Source organism: Muscardinus avellanarius, assembly GCF_963383645.1.
Source record: "Muscardinus avellanarius genome assembly, chromosome: 14".
In the NCBI taxonomy this organism is placed as follows: domain Eukaryota; kingdom Metazoa; phylum Chordata; class Mammalia; order Rodentia; family Gliridae; genus Muscardinus; species Muscardinus avellanarius.
In genome coordinates this window covers 27,605,296-27,626,479 of record NC_137800.1, presented here as the reverse complement: position 1 = coordinate 27,626,479, position 21,184 = coordinate 27,605,296, and the positions used below count along the sequence as shown (strand labels likewise).

Genomic DNA, 21,184 nt, shown 5'->3' with positions numbered 1-21,184 from the left:
TAACATGGACATACATACGTTACTGTAGTTCTCTGATTTTAGTCTTTTTAGAAAGATACCAGAAGTGGTATAACTGGATCATATGGTGGATCTATTCCTAGTTTTCTCAGGAATCTCCACACTAATCTCTATATGGGCTGAACTAATTTGCAATCCCACCAGCTGTGCAGAAGGGTTCTAACTTCCCTACATCTTCACCAACATTTATTGTATTTTTGTTTTCTTGATGATTGTCATTCTGATTCAGGTTAGATGGAATCTCAATGCAGTTTTGATTTTTTCATCTCCTTGATTGCTAATGACGTTGAACATTTTTTTTTCTCATGTGTTTGTTGGCCATGTGGGCCTCTTCTTTTATGAAATATCTATTTAGCTCAACTGCCATTTCTTGACTGGGTTATTTTGTTTTTTAACATAAAGTCTTTTACCTCTTTGTACATTCTAGATATTAGTCTTCTATCAGAAGAATAGCTGGCAAAGATCTCCTATTTTGTAGGTTTTCTCTTTAGACTCTTGATGGTTTCCTTTGATGAGCAAAAACTTTTAAGTATAATGCTGTATGTCTTATTTACTTCTTTAACAACTAAGGGACTAAGTTGTTGATATTCTTGTTAAGTTGCTGAGACTGGCCTCAAACCTATGATGTTTTTTGTTGTTGTTGTTTTTATTTTTTGGTGGTACTGGAGTTCCTGGAAACCCTTCTACCGCTGGGCTACACTCCCAGACCTATTTTTATACTTTTTTATTTGGAAACAGAGTCTCCTAAACCAGCACGTCTGGCTTCAAACTTGCCCAATCCTCCTGTCTCTGCCTCCCAAGTGCGGGGATAACAAGCGTGCGCTACTACACCCGGCAAACCTATGATCTTTTTACGTCAGTCTCCCAAATACTGGGATGACACACATGTGCAAAATGTCCAGCTATTGGTGTCCTTCCTTTTATGACACAGCTAATTAGGCTTCAGAATTACATCATACATTTTTTTTTTTGGTGGTACTGGGGTTCCTGGAAGTCCTTCTACCTCCAGGCTACACTCCCAGTCCTATTTTTACATTTTTATTTGGAAATAGGGTCTCCTAAGACAGCGCGCGTGGCTGGCTTTGAACCTGCGCGATCCTCCTGTCTCTGCCTCCCAAGTGCGGGGATTACAAGCGTGTGCCACCACACCCAGCTACATTATACATTTTTTGCCAAACATATGAAAGGCTTTTATATGTCCCTGTTGATAAAAACTGTCTAGGCTTGCTAGGCTCAGGTATAGTATCCATGAGTTTTGCTATGAGTATATTGGAAAGTAAGGTTTCCCAAATTTTTCATTGTTATTCAAAGGTAAAAGATAACATTAGTGAGGTGTTTATAACTTTTGCCTATATTAATAGTGACTACTAAAGAAATACATAACATTAGTAAAAAATTTTTCAATTTTCAGTATTGCAATGGTAAAATACTTCTGCTCATTCTTGTTTTTTTTTTTTTTTTGGTGGTACTGGGTTCCTGGATGCCCTTCTACCTCTGGGCTACACGCCCAGACTTATTTTTACATTTTTATTTGGAAAAAGGGTCTCCGGAGCCAGCGCACGTGGCTGGCTTCGAACCTGCATGATCCTCCTGTCTCTGCCTCCCAAGCACGGGGAATACAAGCGCGCGCCACCATGCCCGGCTGCTTCCGCTCATTCTGAAAATATTACTTAGCCAATGGTTGAAGATTATACTTTTTCTATACAACAAAATATCGATGCTAAAGTCTATGTTGAGAGACTAGAAACATCTCGTAATGAAAGCCTTATCCACCTTTACATAATTACCACTGTATAAGTAACATTTTACATAAGTGTTAACCCACAAAAATTTCCTAATTATTTCTCTTATTAATTTTGGATTCATGCCAAATATTCAAGGTGAAAATACTTAATTATTCAATATGAAACCTGTGTTTACTACACACGATGATATCTACCTGTACAGCAAAAGAGTTTTCTTACTCAAATCTATCCCATCTTTAAATAGTAATTAAACAAACAATTTATGTAAATATATCTGTTTTGAATATGTAATACAGATAAGATTTCAGAAATTCACAAACTTAGAAAATTTTAAATCCTCATTTCCGAAATGTTTTCTCTTTATGCCAAAATTTATGATCAGCTTTTACTTCATTCTTGATAAAACAGAGTACCGTTGTTTCCCACTTCAACATACCACTATTTAAAACAAATCTTTCTCTACATTTTATGGATATTTGTTTCAAATCTTCTTCCCTTTCCTTCTGTACCCTTTTAAAGCCTTTGTTTCTTTTACTTTTCTTGCTAAAAAACTGAAAATAAGTATGCACAATAAAAACACACTGCAAAATAAAAATCATGACTATAATGATAATATAAACATGATAGATGTAATTTAGTTATCTGCTAGCTGTTCATTTAAGTATGTGTTTTTAATATTTCTATATATAATTTGATTATATAAATATATGCATTTCTGAGAAAATATGCTTCTGATTTTAAATACTAGAAAATGAGAGTACAAAAATACATACCTATCATCAGATCCACTGCAAAGAATTCCCTCCCTCAAAGGGGACCATTTAACATGAAACACTTTCGCTGCGTGTCCACTGAACACTTTTAATGGCTGATCAGAGCTGGTGGCTACATAATATACGCGAACATTTTTGTCTTCACAGCCAGTGGCTATCATGTCCCTGAAACGTCATCAATGAAACATTAAAATGCAGTAGCTTGGGTATTATTTACTAGTAATAACTTTAAAAATATATGACTTCTAATTTCTAAAGGCAGACTTTTTATTTTTTAATGAAGTTAGACTAAAAATTTACATGTATAGAATTATGCGATTGTTAATTATGCAATTGCTCATTTGCAGAAACTGCTCCAGTATAAAAAGAATGTCTTACTCTGTGTTTCTAGCTGAGTTGGGGGGGGGAGATATCCAGGGGTGCTTTATCCCTGAGGTAAGCCTCATATCATGTTATTTTGATTGATTAGTTGATTGATTGTGATACTGGGGGTTGAATCCTCTATATACTATCACTGAGCTACATACCCAGTCTATTTGTTTGTTTGTTTGTTTGTTTGTTTGAGAAAGAGTCTTGCAAGTTACCCAGGCTGGCTTCTAAACACCTGGAATCTTCCTGTTTCAGCTTTACATGTACTGGGATTACAGGCATGTAATCCCAGTACATGCCCAGCTTCAGTAAGCCCATATGCAGAAATATAATATTTAGAAAACTGCTATAAACATATTACATCTTTCTAAGGCCCACTAATAAACAGGCCAGTCTCCATTTTGAAACCATATTTTGCATAGTACATATATTTACATCTACCCACAAGAATATTTTTATATATATGTGGATGCAGATACATAAACATAAAATATCTGAAGGATAGATAAAGATATTTGGCTTATAATTTCAAAATACCTTATTAGTGAACTTTGATAAGGTCAGTGCATTTTATTTTGCTTCCAAGATACAAAGCATAATATGAATACAATAAGAATATTTTCAAAGGTTCTTGAAAAAAACCTTTTAAAAATTCATGAGTCATGTTTGGTGGTAAGCATAACAGTTAACATACTTCTATTGTCAACTTTTCAATAAAGCTTTATTAAGAAACTAATCATAATGCATTTAAATCTCATTTCAAATTTTCAAATACTTTATTAACCCTTTAAAACAATGAAAATAGAACTGTTCTAGTGAATTTTTCTGTTATTCAGATAATGCTTCCATTAATTCAAGCTAATTATATTAATTTGCATAATTAACATATTTACTGAACATCTATGTGTTTCAAGGGAGAATGAGGTTTAGCACTCAGTGTTTTGCTAAGAATATCTTGCTAAACATAGACAATGCAAGCTGGGCATGGACAATGCAAGCCGGATGTGGTGGAGTACTCTTGTGATCCCAGCATTCAGGAGGCTGAGACCAGAGGATAGTGGTTCGCGGACAGCCTCAGCTACTTAGTGAGACCATCAGCAACTTAGTGAGACCCGGTTTCAAATTAAAGAATAAAAATAGGGCAGGGGGTGTAGCTCAGAGTTTGAATGCCCCTGGGTTCCATCCCCACACCCGAAAAAAATAAAATAAAATAAAATAAAATAAAATAAAATAAACATAGACAATGTAGTTGGGGATCTTATGGGCCTTTAGAAGGTGAGACAGTTAATATGCAACAGTTATAGAGTTTAAACTTTAATTTTATTATAATAAGTGCTCTAAATACTCATTATTGGGGAAATTTACCTAATACTGAGATTAGAGATAGCTTTTCTGTTTAAGTAGTTTTTGAGCTGGGAGTTAAGGAATGGGTAGCAGTTTTCTATGTTCAATTTAGGTGGGTGTGTGGTGTGAGGTAGGGAGTAGAATCCTAGATAAAGGGAAACAGATTCAGATGCAAGGAGATGGTGATTGTGGCACAGAATGAGAATAATAAAGTAGACAGAAACTATTTTATACAGAGTCTTTTTTACAGGATCTGCTGTTTATATTTTATCCTACAACCCATGGGAAACTATTAAAGAATTTAAACAGTCAAATGCTATGTTAAGATCTGTGCCTTAGCCAGGCGTGGTGGCGCACGCTTGTAATCCCGCGCTTGGGAGGCAGAGACAGGAGGATCGCGCAGGTTCGAAGCCAGACTCACTGGCTTAAGAGATACCTGTCTCCAAATAAATAAATAAATAAATAAATAATAGGTGTCTGGGAATGTAGCCCGGAGGTAGAAGGGTTTCCAGGAACCCCAATACCACCAAAAAAAAAAAAAATCTGTGCCTTAAATGTTGACTCTGATAACAACACAGAGAACGCAGATGGGAAGAGAGAAAGTGGTTATAAAAAGTGTAAATTCTTGGATTTTTTTAGAAGGCTTTTGAGGGACCCCTAAAACAAACATAAAAGTGAAAATATTATTGGTTTGGTGGCAAGGAGATGTTTAAATAAAGAATATTTAGGTGGAGCATATGACAGGTATTGGTAGCTGATTGGAAATGAAAATTGAGAAATGATATGTATAAAAGCAAGTGACAAGGATTTGGGATTTGGTAGTTTTTGTTTTTAGCAATTTTTAGACCTTGGGATGTACTAGTCATTAGCTCATTTGAATATAACCCAACAAACCAACAATGTGTTTCTGTATTTACTGGAAGAAATACATAACATTTTGTATAACATATGGTTTGATTAAAAACACAAATATAATAAGATTTCAATATTCATCTATATACTTTTCATGTGTAGTATGGAAAAACATAAGAAAATTCATGCTGTTTTTGAAAAACCTAAAGTTTGGATTTTTAAATATAATTTATTTAAATATAATTTATATTCTATCAAAGAAAATATTGAAACACAAAATTATTGGAAATGCAGTGAGTTAAAGGTCCAATGTTTTTGAAATTATACTTGGACTTATTTTAAATCTCAACTCACAAGCAAGGTTTCCCTTTCAAAATTACCCACTAAATTCCATATTTAAGGAAATAATTCAGTGCAGAAGCCTAAGTCTGAGGTGGGACCCTATGGAAAGTCATGGTGGAACAATAGCACTACATAGATGCCTAAAACAAATTAGGGAAGAGACTGCATTTCAATGGTAAAGGTCACACATAGAATGTACTTTTTTCCATTTTTTTCTTAGTTAGAAATATGATTTTTCCAAAGTACCTTAAAGTTGTCTTGACAGCATGAAATCAGTATTTCTAAATTATACAAAAACTTCTTAAAATAAAAATAATTAAAATAAATAAACACAAAGCTTCTCATTTGTTAGGTAAGACAAATATCTAAAAAGAGTGGCAAGATTTACCTATGAAAATAGCATACAATGTATGGGTATTTAAAATATCTAAAATATAATTATTACTTATTTCAGAAAAAAAGTCTTACTTGTTGTTTTGGCTCCAATCACAACCGAACACTGCAGCTGGATGTTTATATTTGTGCAGTACTTTACCATCAATTGTTCGAATAATACTGAAATTAATTATAAGGTGTTAATAGGAAAATGATAGTCTAAATACATTATTCAAGGGCATAAAATCAGAATTGTCACTTTCAAGAATGAGTATTCAAGATAGAAGCCCTTTTTGCAAATCATAAATACTTCAAAGTACTGTGTAAAGTGATATTACCAACTACAAGTGTATTTGCATCATGTAATATTAACCATAGGAATTCATTTAAATCAAATTAAAAGTGATAAATATTGCTTTAGAAATATTTTCTTACAGTTTTTTAGTTTAGAAAAATATATTTAATACCTTTTAATGCAATCATCTAACATATGCATTAGATTTTCAAAATTAGGTGGTTTAAATTTTATAGTGTTTATTCATTTACAAAGTTGGCTATATGTGCTGCTGTAACCAGGGCTTATGATTTATACCATTTTTATGGCAGTAACAGATATTCAGAGAAACCCCAACTCCCATTATCAACGAAGGGTCCTTATTATTTAACTGCAAAAATAAAGAAACAGCTATCTTACTCTAATCTATTTTAGCCACAATGGAAGGGCTATTGATTTCATTAGGGGGGGAAAAAAGTAGTAAGGTTTCAAAAGTTATTTAAAATATACTTTTAAATGCCATTAGACCCACTAAAAGTTTTGAGGTTCCTTGTGAGTGGTGGTAACTGATGCTTACAAATGCTTAATCACTGAACATAGTATTTATCAAGTAAATAATGTCCTGAAAATAAATGGTAAAGTTAACTATGTTTCACTTAATTAAAAGTTCTTAGGCATATCTTTTGTTGTTAGGTATCTACCAATTTGCAAATAGTTCTTTTTCAGGAAAGAAACATCATTAATCTATTTATAAAATATTAATTTCCTCATAAAGGATCTTTGGTTTCGATATCTACTCTTTTAAGTTAAAATCGAGAATGGGATGCTGGGTGTGGTGGTGCATGCTTGTGATCTCAGTATTTGTGAGGCTAAGAAAGCAGGATTCTAAGTTCAAGGGTAGCCTCAAATACTTAGTGAAGCCCTCTGCAACTTAGTGTGATCCAGCTTCAAAATAAAGTATAAAAAATGGGGTTGGTAGCTGGGTGTGGTGGCGCACCCTTGTAATCCCCGCACTTGGGAGGCCGAGACAGGAGGATCAGGCAGGTTCGAAGCCAGCCTTGCTGGCTTAAGAGACCCTGTTAAAAAAAAAAATATATATATATATATATATATATATATATATATATGTATGTATGTGTGTGTGTGTGTGTGTAGCCCGGAGGTAGAAGGGTTCCATCTCCAGTACCCCCCCCACACACACACAATAGGATTGGTATAGCTCAGAGGTAGAATCCTCTGGGTTTAATCCCCAGAACTGCAAAAAAAAAAAAAAAAAAAATGAGAATGGGAAAATCGAATTTAGTATAGAGCAATCTAACAGAAGACAAACTTCTGTGTTCTCAACAATCAAGAGTGTCTTTTTAGTCCTGCCAAGTTCCAAGTTTGACGATTGATAGCCAAAGGGTAGCACTGTCCAATTTTAAACCAGGGCAATTTTCCCTTATATTATTGTACTTGGAAACCCACCTTTTCCCGGGAAATAACAAATTAAGAAAACACATACTTTTTAAAACAAAATGTCAGGGAAGTTTGCTTTTTTGTTGTTGTTATTTTTTGTGTTATTGGAGATTGAACTCAGGTCCATTTTACATCCAAGATACACCCAGCTCTACAATTTATTTTGAAACAGAGTTTTACTAAGTTGCAGAGGACCTCATGAGGTTGCTGAGGCTGAAGGTGAACCTGTAATCCTCCTGTCTCAGCCTCTCAAGCACTGGAATTACAAGCAAGCACCACCATGCCCAGCTCGGTTTGCTCTTTTGGGGAAAAAAAAATGCCACTTGGATTATCATATTCCTGCTTTCAAAGACATTTTATCCTTTCATAAATAAAATAACCTAAAATCTGTGAAAAATTTGCTATGGCATTTGATATCTCTTGAAACACCTGTGAAATATTTTTCCTTCCAAAATGTGATGAGCCCTTAAAATTTCCTTGAGGGAATTCAGCCTTTTTGCTATAATTCACATGGTATTTTCATTTAGAAGACAATGACTGGTTTATTTTATATTCTTAAAGAAACAAACTGTTGTTTATTAAGTAAATTAAATGATAAATAATATCTATGATAGTTGGTATAGCTGTAAAAATGAGATATCATTGATATACACTTTGAATGATAAACCATCTTTTTTTGCAGTACTAGGGATAAACCACCTTTTATAAACAGGGTAATTTCATAATATCATACAGAGTACTTACCAGAAACCGTCACCACTGCAGGTTGCTATTCTTTTGGAATCTTTATGACTCCAGGAAACGCAGAATATTCCATTTTTTCCATGCTTCAAAAAATGCAAAATACCTATCAATAAAAAATAATTCACCCCTTTTTTCTCTTATTTATTTACTTCTTAGTATTTCTTTTCTGTTATGATCTTATTTTTCATAATACCAGCAGACGTATTCTTGTCAATAGCAAAAACTTCAATACATACTTTAAGAATGCTGTTACGAATTGGATACGGAATGTCTCCCAGAAAAGCTCATGCATTAGCAAAGCAAAACTGTGCAGAGGTGAAATAACTGAATCAGCAACTAACTTAAAAGGACTTACTGGGTGTTAACTATCCCTTTGTAGCCCCTCACCGCACCCTGCTTCCTGGCCTTCCTGCGTAGCTTTCCTCCACTACACCCGGTAGCCATGTTTCTGTCTTGAAGCCAGCCAACCATTGACTGAACATCTCATACCTTGAGCCCACATAAATCTTTGGTCCTCTAAACTGTTCTTGTCAGGTATTTGGTCACTGTATATGAAAAGCTAATGCAAATGTGTAACACTTTCATACTTAAATCCATTGTTTTAAGACATAAATGTGGTGGCTCTATTGCTTTTTGTTTGACACAAAACAAAGAGTTGAATCCACGGGGATTCTTTCTCTGAGCTACACCCCAGACCTATTTTTTATTCTTTTGAAACAGGGTCTCACTAAGTTGCAGAGGGCCTCACTAAGTAGCTGAGGCTGGCCTTGAACTTGCAATCCTCCTGTCTCAGCCTCCCAAGAACTGGAATGACAAGTGTGCATTAGTGCACTGTAATTTTATATCATATTGGGATATAGAATGACAGAAAAATACATGCATACCACTCTTGGTTTCCTTCCTACAGGGTCCCTCCTTCCTTCCTCACCCTTCTTGTTCATGTCTTTGAAATTGGAATTAGTAATTTTGTGAACATTTGTAGCATTATTTCAATTGTTACATTCTTTATGACTATATCCCCTCTCCTCCCTGCCGTAATCCTCCTTAGGCAATCAAATTGAATAGATTCTTTCAAAAGAAGAAATACAAATGGCAAACAAATATATTTTTAAAAGTTCAACATGCAGGGCGTAGTGGTGCACGCTTGTAATCCCAGCATTAGGGAGGCTGAGAACTGGAGGATCACGGTTCGCGGACAGCCTCAGCTACTTAGTGAGGCCCTCTGCAACTCAGTGAGACCTGGTTTCAAAATAAAAAGAATAAAAAATAGGGCAAGGGGTGTAGCTCAGTGGTCAAATGCCCCTGGCTTTCATCCCCAGACCCACACACAAAAAAAAAGTTCAACATGTTTAGCAATCAGGAAAATGCAAATTAAAACTACACTAAGATTTCATCTAACTCCAGTTAAAATGGCAATCATCAAGAAGACAAATAATAAATGCTAGAGCAAATGTGGGGAAATAGTAACTAAAGCATACTGTTGATGAGACTACAAACTTCTATGGTGATCAGTATGGAGGTTTCTCAGAGAATTGGCAATATAACTACCATATGATACAGTAATAGTGCTCCTGGGCATATCCTCAAAGTAACTGAAATAAAAGTATTATATATCCATATTCATAGCAGCACAATTTGCAATAGCCAAATATGGAACCAGCCTAGGTGTTTGTGTATAGATACATACATAGACATATCCACAATACAATTGTATTCATCCATAAAGAATTTTACTCATATTATATGTGGAAAAATGGATGAACTGAAGAATATTATAAAAAGCAAGTTTAAGCACCTCAAAACATGAGATGTATATTTTCTCCTATATGTGGAAACTGGAGGGAGATCGCCATCCTTCTTTCAAAGACATATATAATTCAAAGTCTGTATCTTGCTTTAAGGTTCCAAATTCTAATTTTCAGAATAGGTAATGAGGCTTTTTTTCATGTAAAATGGTTTTTAAGCCTCAATTATATAAATAACTTTCAGAGAAATTATATATTTAATACAATTCAACAGTTGCTGTTTATAAAAATGAAATTTCAATATAAAGACATTTATCATATTTCTGTTGCATCAAATTGTACATTACTATAAATATATCATATAACACAAATATTAATGAGACTTGGTAAAATATGGCATGATAATTTAAGCCTAAGTATAAGTGCAATTTGTGGCATCACATATAGGAAGAGGGCCAGCTTTTGGACTTGCAATACAGTAACAGAATTTGACAACTGAAAGGAAGTTTAAAAGGTGATGAATCCAATTTCATCATTTTATAGGTGAAAAATAGGTTCAAGGCAACAAAATGATTCTCTTTCTGTCAAGAGGTACAACTAATAGAACTAGAATTGTAACTTGAATCTTCTGAGTTTAGTCTTCCTCTCATTACTTATTATTTGCTTAGATTTTTTGGAGGATGATATAAAATTTTTGGAATCTGCAATTCATTTTTTTGAATTTTTTTGAATCTTAGACTCATCTACAATTATCAGAATGATTTCAGCATATGAGCAATTACTTTGATTTTCTTCTAAATAAAAGATTAACAAACTACCAGGTTATTAACTGTTAAGAAATAACATTAACAGAACGTTGTACAGTGTAAGACATCATGATACTCAGTAGCAATAAATGCATCTCACCTCATTAAATCGTTGTATCATCTTCCCCTTTTGAACATCCCAAATAAAAGCTCCATTCTGGGCAGTTGCCCCAGCAATACAATTTAAACCACCTTGGGAAGAAATGTGGTAGATATTACATATTAAATAATTGCCACAAATGTGATTCTTTAAAAAATGTTCAACTAATAGCACACATAGTGTTATGTTACTCTACTGGCTGCTCCAATTCCCATACTGCAGGCTAGGAAAACCTGCTGTGGTCATGCACACTACGATAATTATGAGCACAGGCTTAAAAGAGCCAACACTGCCATCAAGAGTTGTAGGTAAGATCATTTTGTTTCCAGACTTCTCTTCACTGTAGATATAAGATATAGAAAAGACCGGACCTTAACCATTTGTGTGTCATGGACCACTCTGGAAATCTGATTATGTTCTTGACAGATACAGGCATAAATGTTATAAACTAAAAATAATTCATAAGATCCCAAGAAATTTACAGACTCTAATGAAATCTAAACATCTTGAAGGCTCTAAAATTCAAAATTAAGAATTCCCATGCTTGAAGAAATAAGTTAAAAAATAAAGATAAGCTGTATCCTGGTTAACACTGGTTATTAAATCAATGAGTTACTATTAGGATAAATAATTAAGCATAATAAATAATCTATAAAGTGAAATCCACTTATATGTATAAAATTATTTTTATAGAAAAGTATTTGGGAGAAAGTGTCAAAGGTTTTGTAGGATATCTCTCATTTATGGATAGAGGTGTCTACATTACATCTTTCTGAGGTTGAGAAGAAACAATTTTATGGCATAAAAGTTCTTCAATATTACAAAGGTTGGAGATTATATATATATATTGTTATAATTAAAAATTTAATCACTGATATTTATGACATGTATCTGGGGAAGTCATCATAATTTTTAGAAAATATATTATTATTTTCATAAATTTGGATCACATGAAAAATTTCTGAGAAACTTTTATCATGCAAATGTCTTATACATTTCAAGACATAGCTCTACAAATACAGCTAAAAATCGGATGAGTAAAGATTATTCAGATTTACTGTGGCTTTTCTATATGACTATGTTATATTAAAAGGCTCAAGAATTAAAGTACCTCTGCAGGTAGTCTATTCTAAAACTAAAGCAACCAAATGTTGGTATTAATTTGCCTCTATGATCATTTGGAACAAGATGATATCTGGAGGAAGAAGATAATTCAAATGAAAATAAAATTTAGCAAAGCCACTTAATTGCATTCCTGGTTTTAATAAAATAACTTCTTACCTGGAGCCCATGAGAGGGAATAAATAACCCCTTCATTACCCGGGGAAGTATAGACTGCTGTTAGTGTGTTTATATCCCAAACTTTTATAGTGCCATCAAATGAAGCTGTTGCTAAAAGATTTGGATCATCAGGTTTGAATTTGCAGTCAAAGATAGTTTCCACATGTCCCTAAGCATGCAGTATAAAAAGGTCATAACTACTGAGAAAAATAGACACCATTAATCCACAGACCATAATACATGATCAGATTGATACAGGTAGTATGATTTTCTAAGTATTAATGCAAAAATATACAAACAGAAACACACAAAATTGGAATCAATGCTACTGTTATTGCTACAGGTTGCATATCCCTTATCTGAAATGCTTGGGATGGTTAGTGTTACAAACTTCAGATATTTTTTTGAATTTTGGAATATTTCCATTTTGTATAGTGAAACGTCTTTGTGATGAGACTTTAGTCTAAACATGAATGTCATTGCTATTTCCTATATATCCCATATGCATAGCCTGAAGATAAGTTTATACACTCTTTTTAGGGAACCTACCATTTGACTGTGATCTGTTACATAAGTCAGCTGTGGAATTTGCCATTTGTGGCATTAGTCAAATTATATTTTGTGCAGACCTACATGTTATTCAACCACAGTTCTTCAATTCAGCAACTAAATTCAAATTGTTCAAAAGCCTCATTCATCAATTTTAATTCAATACAAAGTATTCTGAATTTTTAATAAACAGAATAATAAGCTAGACATGTATAAAGCGATTACTTATCAATACTACATGCCATTCTGGCAGTAGAGTAAAAGAACAATGTGATAGCAAAACTAAATTTCTGTTAATACAAATATTCCTTTTTAATACTAATGATATATATATATTCCAAAAGGTCCTCACAATTTGGGCAGAAATAGGAAGAATCAGGCATTGCCTCAAAATTTTATGAGTTTTGTTTCAAAAATTTCTAGCACATATATTCTTTGGAATTTGGATTCTAAACACCCTTCATAAGACTAAACACTTCATAAGACTATGAAGTGGTATATGCATGTAAACATATACCTGTACAGTAGCACTTAATAACTAATGTGTCCATGGGAACATCTGTTCAAATCCAATTTAAAAAGCCAGAATTAGGCTGGGTGTGGCAGTACACACTTGAAATCCCAACATTCGGGAGGCTGAGACTGGAGGATCGCAGTTCTCAGCTACTTGGTGAGGCTCTTCGCAACTCAGTGAGACCTTTTTTCAAAAATAAAGAGGCTAAAAAATAAAGTCAGAATTGTATTTTGTCTTCTTCCAAATACTGAAGAATGGAAATTGAAATGCAAGCGGCAGAAACTATAATGAGTTAGATCTAGAGATGGAGTTGAGATATGAGAACAGGGCTTTCTATTCCTCAACTGCTGTAGTAAGATAGACAATGAAAGCCTTCAAACTTTCTGTATTTCCACTAACAGCAGAAACGGAAATTCTTGGGGAAATGCAAAGGTGCTCTAAAGTCTCTCTTTTAGGTGAATGTAGAGGAGGAAAACTCCAAAAGTTAGAAAAAAAGGAAAAAAGGAAGATGGTTACAACCATGGGTTCACTGGTGGGCGTTATTTCAGATGGTTATTTCTCACATTAAGAACATACTTAAGGCAGTAGTAGCATGTATGTGTTCTTTTAAATTGTATTTCACTGCTATACCTTCAAATTGTAACGTTGAAAATCCACATATCAAGAACCAAATTGTAATTCTGCTTTCTTCTTACCAAGAAGGAAACAGGGAAGAAGAGTAAAATATAGCCTTTTTAAAAAAATTTTTTTCAGTACTGGGAATGGAACCCAGGTTCCATTCGACCTCCCAGCTACACTCCCAGTCCTATTCTTTTATTTATTTATTTTGAAACAGGGTCTCATTAAGTTGCAAAGGGCCTCACTAAGTAGCAGGGTTGGCCATGAACTGTGATCCTCCTGTCTCAACCTCCTTAATGCTGTGATTGCAAGCGTAAGCCACCATGAGAGGCTTCATTTTTCTTAAATTTGTTTTTTTTTTTTTGTGGTACTGGGGTTCCTGGAAGCCCTTCTACCTCCGGGCTACACTCCCAGACCTATTTTTACATTTTTATTTGGAAACAGGGTCTCCTAAGCCAGCACGTGCGGCTGGCTTCGAACCTGCGCAATCCTCCTGTCTCTGCCTCCCAAGTGCGGGGATTACAAGCGTGCGCCACCACGCCCGACCCATTTTTCTTAATTTTAACAGGCAAACCTTCATATGGTAGCATCTCTTTCAGAATGTATAGTAATAAGAATTCTTACTCTATGTAATCTGAAATCTTTGGAGCTTCATATATATGTATATATGAAGAGGGAAATGTTTCTTCTACTAATACCTCTAGTATTTCAAATTTGGAGTTGTGTTTAAGACAGGATAAAGTATAAGGGAAAAAAATGACTACCTCTTCTGACTGGCAGATTTTTTTTAAATGAGTAAAGCTAGTGAAATAATGTATAATTAAGTGACTTTGTAGTACTTTTTAGTATTTATTAGATTTATAAATTTAACATATATTATGACTAAAACATTTTATTGTGAAGCTATACACTTAATAAAAAACTGAGTTAAAGTTGCATGATTTCTCTTCTATTAAAACAATTATTTTTAGTACTGGGGATTGAACCCATAAGACATTCTACCTCCAGCCATTTTCTTTTTTTTTTTTTTAAACAGGATCTCCCTAAGTTGCTAAGGCTGTCCTTGGACCTATAATCCTCCTTTCTTAGCCTTTCAAGTACTGGGGTTACAAGTGTGTGCCACCATGCCAAGCCTAAAACAACTTTTTATAAAATTAACTGTGTTCTTCTATTTTTCCCTTCTTTATCATAAATTTGTTTGAATGGCAATTTTAAATACAGAAAAAAGTTTACAACATTAGGAAAGAGTTTACATGAAAAAGGATAAATGGAAATAAAATCAAATAATTTTCTAATAAATATCTACAAAAGAAATATTTTTATAATCAAGCTATACATTGTTTCAGAAATATCTGTACTATTATTGTTCAGTGTTTTTTCAGGGCAAAATTAAACGAGCAGTCTCAAAATGACTCAACCTTATCGATTCATTCCCTCTCTTTTTTAAAAGAAAACCTAGCCAGGTGAGGTGGATTACGCTTGTAATCCCAGCATTTGGGAGGCTGAGACAGGAGGATCACAGTTTGCAAACAGCCTCAGCCTTTTTGTGAGGCCCTTTACAATTCAGTGAGATGCTGTTTCAAAATAAAGAATTAAAAAATAGGTCTAGGGGTGTAGCTTGGTGGTAGAATGCCCCTGGGTTTCATCCCCAGTACAGCCAAAAAACAGACACAAAGTCTAGATTCCTTTTCTACGTGAAATCATAGGAAAGAAATTAACAATTAAGTTTGCTAAGTGTCTAGCTTTATCTAATTCAAACCTGTGGGAAATAGGAGTATTTTTATAAACTCTACACTATGGAGAATTAAAGAGGATAACTTTGACAAACATTACTTATAAACAAAGTGCATTATTGCATGTCATCATTAAATATAATTATTAAAGTCTTCCTGTGTTCTAGGTACTATATAAAGTAGTATGGATACAAAATGAACCATAAGAAGTTGTACTGTATCTTATGTAAAGGCTTAATGATGGTAAGAACAGAATTTGCAAATTATAATGATGCGACAATAGAAATAAGGCTTAGAAACCCGCTGATCCAACCTTACTCTGTTCACGGACAACATTGGAGCAATATGCTTTGGAATAAATGACAAAAGGTTGTCTTTCTAATCCTAAAAGAATTCTATTCCCTATATTGCCTTCAATAATGTACCCCTATATGCTTTTTCTCTTTTTCGAGTGAAAACAGGAATTAGAACAGGTGCTTCACCCAGGACAAGCACTCTACCCTGAGCTGCACCCCTGGCTTTTGAAGTATACTTGACCACTACATACAACATGAGGTAAGTAGACATTAATGTTTTCAAAAAATTTAATTTCTAACATTTACATAATCTTAATAGTTTTATTACTCTATATTTAAACATGTTTCAACCAACTAGATCTTCATATATCATTACTTATAACAATAATTTCATTTATATTAGTATAGAGTAAAGGTGAACAACACAAATTTATGCCAAGTAAGTGTTGTGTTTAATAGAAGAAATTACTGCCAACATACCAAGTCCCTAAGAAAATCCCACTTCTTGGCCCCCATATCATAAAGTCCAACACCACCATCCAAGAAACAGCACACGGCATGACCCGGAGGAAGAGAAAATGCTTGATTCTGTGTCAAACTTGGGGGTGGAACTGCTTCACTTGTTGAAGATGTATAATGATTTTTGGTTGGAGACTGAATTGAAACTAAAATAGAAGGGAGACAGAGGATTTATGTCAATGGCTTCCCAGTGGAACAAAGCCATTGGTTTAGTTTATAGATACTTATTCGCTTTGTTTTGTTTTCAAATCCAGAATCTATATAAATGATCATGGTTTCTGCCACACTGAAACACTTCTTCAGCATAGCCAGACAATATGGAAATACAAGCATAAAATTGGACTTAATTTCAAGAGGTATAGAGATGTACAGATGGAGTAAAATGAATTAAAATTAGTGAGTGAGAAATCACAGTCTGTTGTGAATATTTGTGTTTTTTACCTCCCCATAAATTATAGCACAGCCTGCTTGTTTTTAATGTACTCTCTCTTCAAAATACTGACATGATAGCTTATTCCACACTTACTCACATAAATTGCAAATATGTATGGGATTTTTCTCTTTAAAAGAGAATAATTCTTTGCTACTAGTTTCAAGCCAATGAACACAATTATTTTTGAGATTTGTTATAATCCAATTTAGCACCCAAATCATGAATTACAGTCTGACATACATTTCTATCTCAACTTTTCTTTCTTCTTTCTTATTTTTTATTGTTCGTAGACTTTCATTTCTCTTTCAATTATATAAACATCTTCTTTTTAGTTAATTATTGTATGTTATTTAATCCATATTTTCTCTCCTTTCAAGAAGTTTTTCTTTAGATGGTGAATATTTTCTTACAAACATCATGCAAAATAATGATGCCACTGTAATTGTTAGACCAATCTATTATTAATTACATGTTAAAATATGGATAAATATTTCCCAGTACATTCTTTTATTACCAAGATAAAGTCTTCCTGATTCATTATGGATAATATTCATTTCTCTGAATTGGAGAGTGAGAGGGAGTCCAACTATAATGAACAACAAATAAAAGAATTTGGAAGTAACCAGTTTGATGAAATATTGGATAGCTGGGTTAAAAGCTAATATAATGCATGGCTGCTTTTTCTAATAATTTATTTAGTTGACATTATGAGCAGATGACTGGTCTTAACTTTAATGCATCAATCTGTAACTCATACTTTTTAGAATTCAGTGATATTATCTACCTTTTATTTTTTTCTTTTAAACCATTTTATTTTTGTGTAAGCTAAAGCTTACCACTAACTACTAAATTAGATACCAAAATGTACACACTGAATTCTCAAAAGACCTCAGCATGAGCATTAACCTTGTTAGAGGTTCTTCTACATCTTTTTTTCCCATAAGAATTTCCCCAAACATTTAAAAACCCCTAGGTTTTACTGTATATACAGCCTCAAGTATAGCAATTATGCCATTTCTCACTGTGCAAAATCCTCAAAAACTCTGGTACAAAAAAAATCAGTAAAAAGTAAATTCAATTGTCAGACATTCATGTATTATTGTCTTTCTCCAAATCAAACTAAAAACTTCATTTTCATAATTATTCTTCTAAACTATTATATTTAAAAATTAAGGGGAGAGCCAAGCATGGTGGCACACACTTGTAATCCCAGCATTTAGGAGGCTGAGACAGGAGGATCACAGTTCCCTGACAGCCTCAGCTACTTAGTGAAGCCCTTTGCAACTCAGCAAGACCTTGTTTCAAAATAAATAATAAAATACAGGGCTGTGGGTATAGCTTGGAGGTAGAATGCCCCAGGGATCCATCTCCAGTACTGCAAAAAAAAAAAAAAAAAAAGAAAGAAAGAAAGAAAAAAGAAAAATTGAGGGGAAAACATAGGTTATCTAAAATGAAATACTCATCTGGGTGTGGTGGTGCACACTTGTAATCTCAGCATTTGGGAGGCTGAGACAAGAGCATCATGGTTCATGAACAGCCTCAGCTACTACTTAGTGAGGCCCTCTGCAACTCAGTGAGACCCTGTCTCAAAATAAAGAATAAAAAATAGGGCAGGGGGTGTAGCTCCGAGGTTGAATGCCCCTAGGTTCCACCCCCAGACCCGCAAAAAAAAAAAAGAAGAAATACTCAAAATTAACAAGATTGGTATGTGCGTCTTTATATTTTCTAATTGACTAATAGATATAGACTTCTGCTCTATGAACAAGTATTAAAGAAAAGAGAATCTGTGATGTCTCAATCATTCCAAAATAGAGAAGTTCATAATCTATAAACAAAGAAACTAAAACTAACAAAAGTAGACTACAAAACAATAAGAGAGCCTCCTGCATATTATTCCATTTCTCTTAATATTTCTAGATATCAAAATATCCAGGTCCTAAAAGTATTAGGACATAAATGAAAGGCTTAAATTTGTTAAAAGGCTGAAGGTAAAATAGAGGCATTTTTCTACTACTTACCACTGCCTGCTAAATTATATATAAAAATGTAGAAATTTGACTAACCACTGCTAATTATTTACGATATTATAATCATATGTATGCTTGAGTAGCATATTATAAACATACACCGACTCAAGTAAAGAGGAATTACTCTAGATTTTTCAATCACTAAATTCCTTATCTAATTTTTTTATGATCCAAACAAAACAGAAACACTACCAACCATGCAGAGTGATGGTGATAGACCTAACAGGAAATTAATTTCCCTTACCTTCAATAAAAATCAAATATTAAACTTCCTCCAAGTTCCAGTGATTTTTATTTATAGCATAAGTATGTTTTGTTATTTTTTTTTCTTGTTTCCAGGAGCAATGAATGACAATCAGTAAAAATACACAACAAAAATGAAGAAGATATAGAATGCCCATAATTTTAACTACAAATTCAGCAACAACTTGTATGTAAAGATGAAATATGAATTCTAGATCTTCTAATGTGAACATTACATTTTGAACTTTGTCATAATCTGTACAGATGATAAGTGAGCCATGTTTGAAATAAATTCTTTTGGCCAGATCAGTTTTGTTTAGACCCATCACTTTTGATATTACTAACTTATTTTCACCATTATCATTGTTTTCATCTTATTCACAGAAACAATTTAAGGTGATCTGAATAGTCTAATTTAACAGCATTTTATAAATACAAGTTGGCTTCTAATAATTTCAATTTAGTAATATTAGTCATTTTGTGAATTTGGTGGTCCCTTTAAAACATGTGTTGCACACACACATTTTATATACACACACACATAATTAAGGCTATATCTAAGATTTGCTTCTCAAAGTGCATACGGTATTTAATATATTTACATCACTATATGTCATTTTAGTTGATATAAATATATTTTAAATATTAATATTTTGACATTTACTTACATTTTTTCCTTGGAGGAGAATTAAGCACATGTAAGCAGTGAAATCCTGTTTTCTTTAATTTAAAATTATCAATAGGTGTTGTTCTTGAAACATTCCAAATCCGCAAAACACCCACCTGAGAATCTAGTCAGATGATCAAACAAGCACGTTAACAAATTTTGTTCAAAACTAATTCTCACATAAAAATAATAAAAAGACTTCAGCTTAGAAAATTTTAGCAATAATTTATATATTTTGAATGGCGATGTATATATAATGTTACAACCAAAGAAACTACTAAAATGCTTTTTAATTTTTAAATCTGGGGCACTTTTTCTTTTTTATTATAAGCCTGCTTTGGAAGATTTCCCTCTACCCCAAGAATGGTATAATAATTAGATTGTAAAACCACTTCATTTATATACACTTGTATGACACTGTCAGCTACAAAAACTCTCCATTTTTAACATTAAATAATTCTTTCACTCTTCAAACATTATTTTTTATTTTTTATTTTTTGGTAGTATTGGAGTTCCTGGAAGCCCTTCTACCTTCCGGCTACACTCCCACGGGCTACACTCCCAGACCTATTTTATACTTTTTTATTTTTGGAAACAGGGTCTCTTAAGCCAACAGCACTGTCTTCGAACCTGCGTGATCCTCCTGTCTCTGCCTCCCAAGCGTGGGGATTACAAGTGTGCGCCACCATGCCTGGCTCTCTTCAAACATTTTAAACTGTTCCACTGTCCACTTTTAACTGAATAAGGACTGTTAGATATAGCTGAAGACCATTAGAAAGTCTTACTTTTTCCAAAAACCCCACTTAATAGCTGCTTTGGAGAACAATCTGGCAGTTCATCAGGCAGCCAATCACTGAATTACCACATGACCCAGCAATTCCACTTCTAGGTTTATACTCAACGTAATTATAAACATATGTCCATACAAAAATATGTACATAATTGTTTATGACAATATTTTTCAAAATAGAATAAAAGTAGAAACAATATCAATGTCTGTGAATGATTAATGGCATATTCACATAATGGGATACTACTCAGCCATAGAAAGAAGTACTGATAAATGCAAGATGAACCTTGACAGAGTTATGTGAGTCAAATAAGCAAGACACAATAGGATATATATGGAATGATTCCATTTATATGAAATTAGTCTAGAGTAGGCAAATCCATATAGATATAGAAAATAGATTACACAAACCCACAAGTATAGAAAGTATGTTACCAGATTATATGTGTGCACATGTTCCAGGGACTGTGAAGGAGGAATGAAACTTTACTGTTCATAGGTAGAGTTGGTTGGGGAATCATGAAATATTCTGGAATTAGTGGAGATGGCTGTACAAATTTGTGACTATA

General features: G+C 33.5%; 1 protein-coding gene across 5 annotated transcripts in view; it reads right to left on the bottom strand.

The window, feature by feature from the left end:
* WDR17 (WD repeat domain 17) overlaps positions 1 to 21,184 on the bottom strand; it is a gene marked incomplete at both ends in the record, with an annotated part of 69,447 nt that overhangs the window by 28,786 nt on the left and 19,477 nt on the right. For all 5 annotated transcript variants that reach the window (XM_080710605.1, XM_080710606.1, XM_080710607.1 and 2 more), the window contains 7 exons: positions 2,537 to 2,701; positions 5,912 to 5,998; positions 8,295 to 8,377; positions 10,946 to 11,037; positions 12,227 to 12,395; positions 16,417 to 16,601; positions 19,827 to 19,949. In XM_080710605.1, the coding sequence (XP_080566731.1) occupies positions 2,537 to 2,701; positions 5,912 to 5,998; positions 8,295 to 8,377; positions 10,946 to 11,037; positions 12,227 to 12,395; positions 16,417 to 16,601; positions 19,827 to 19,949 (904 nt within the window). The remainder of the gene's footprint in view (positions 1 to 2,536; positions 2,702 to 5,911; positions 5,999 to 8,294; positions 8,378 to 10,945; positions 11,038 to 12,226; positions 12,396 to 16,416; positions 16,602 to 19,826; positions 19,950 to 21,184) is intronic.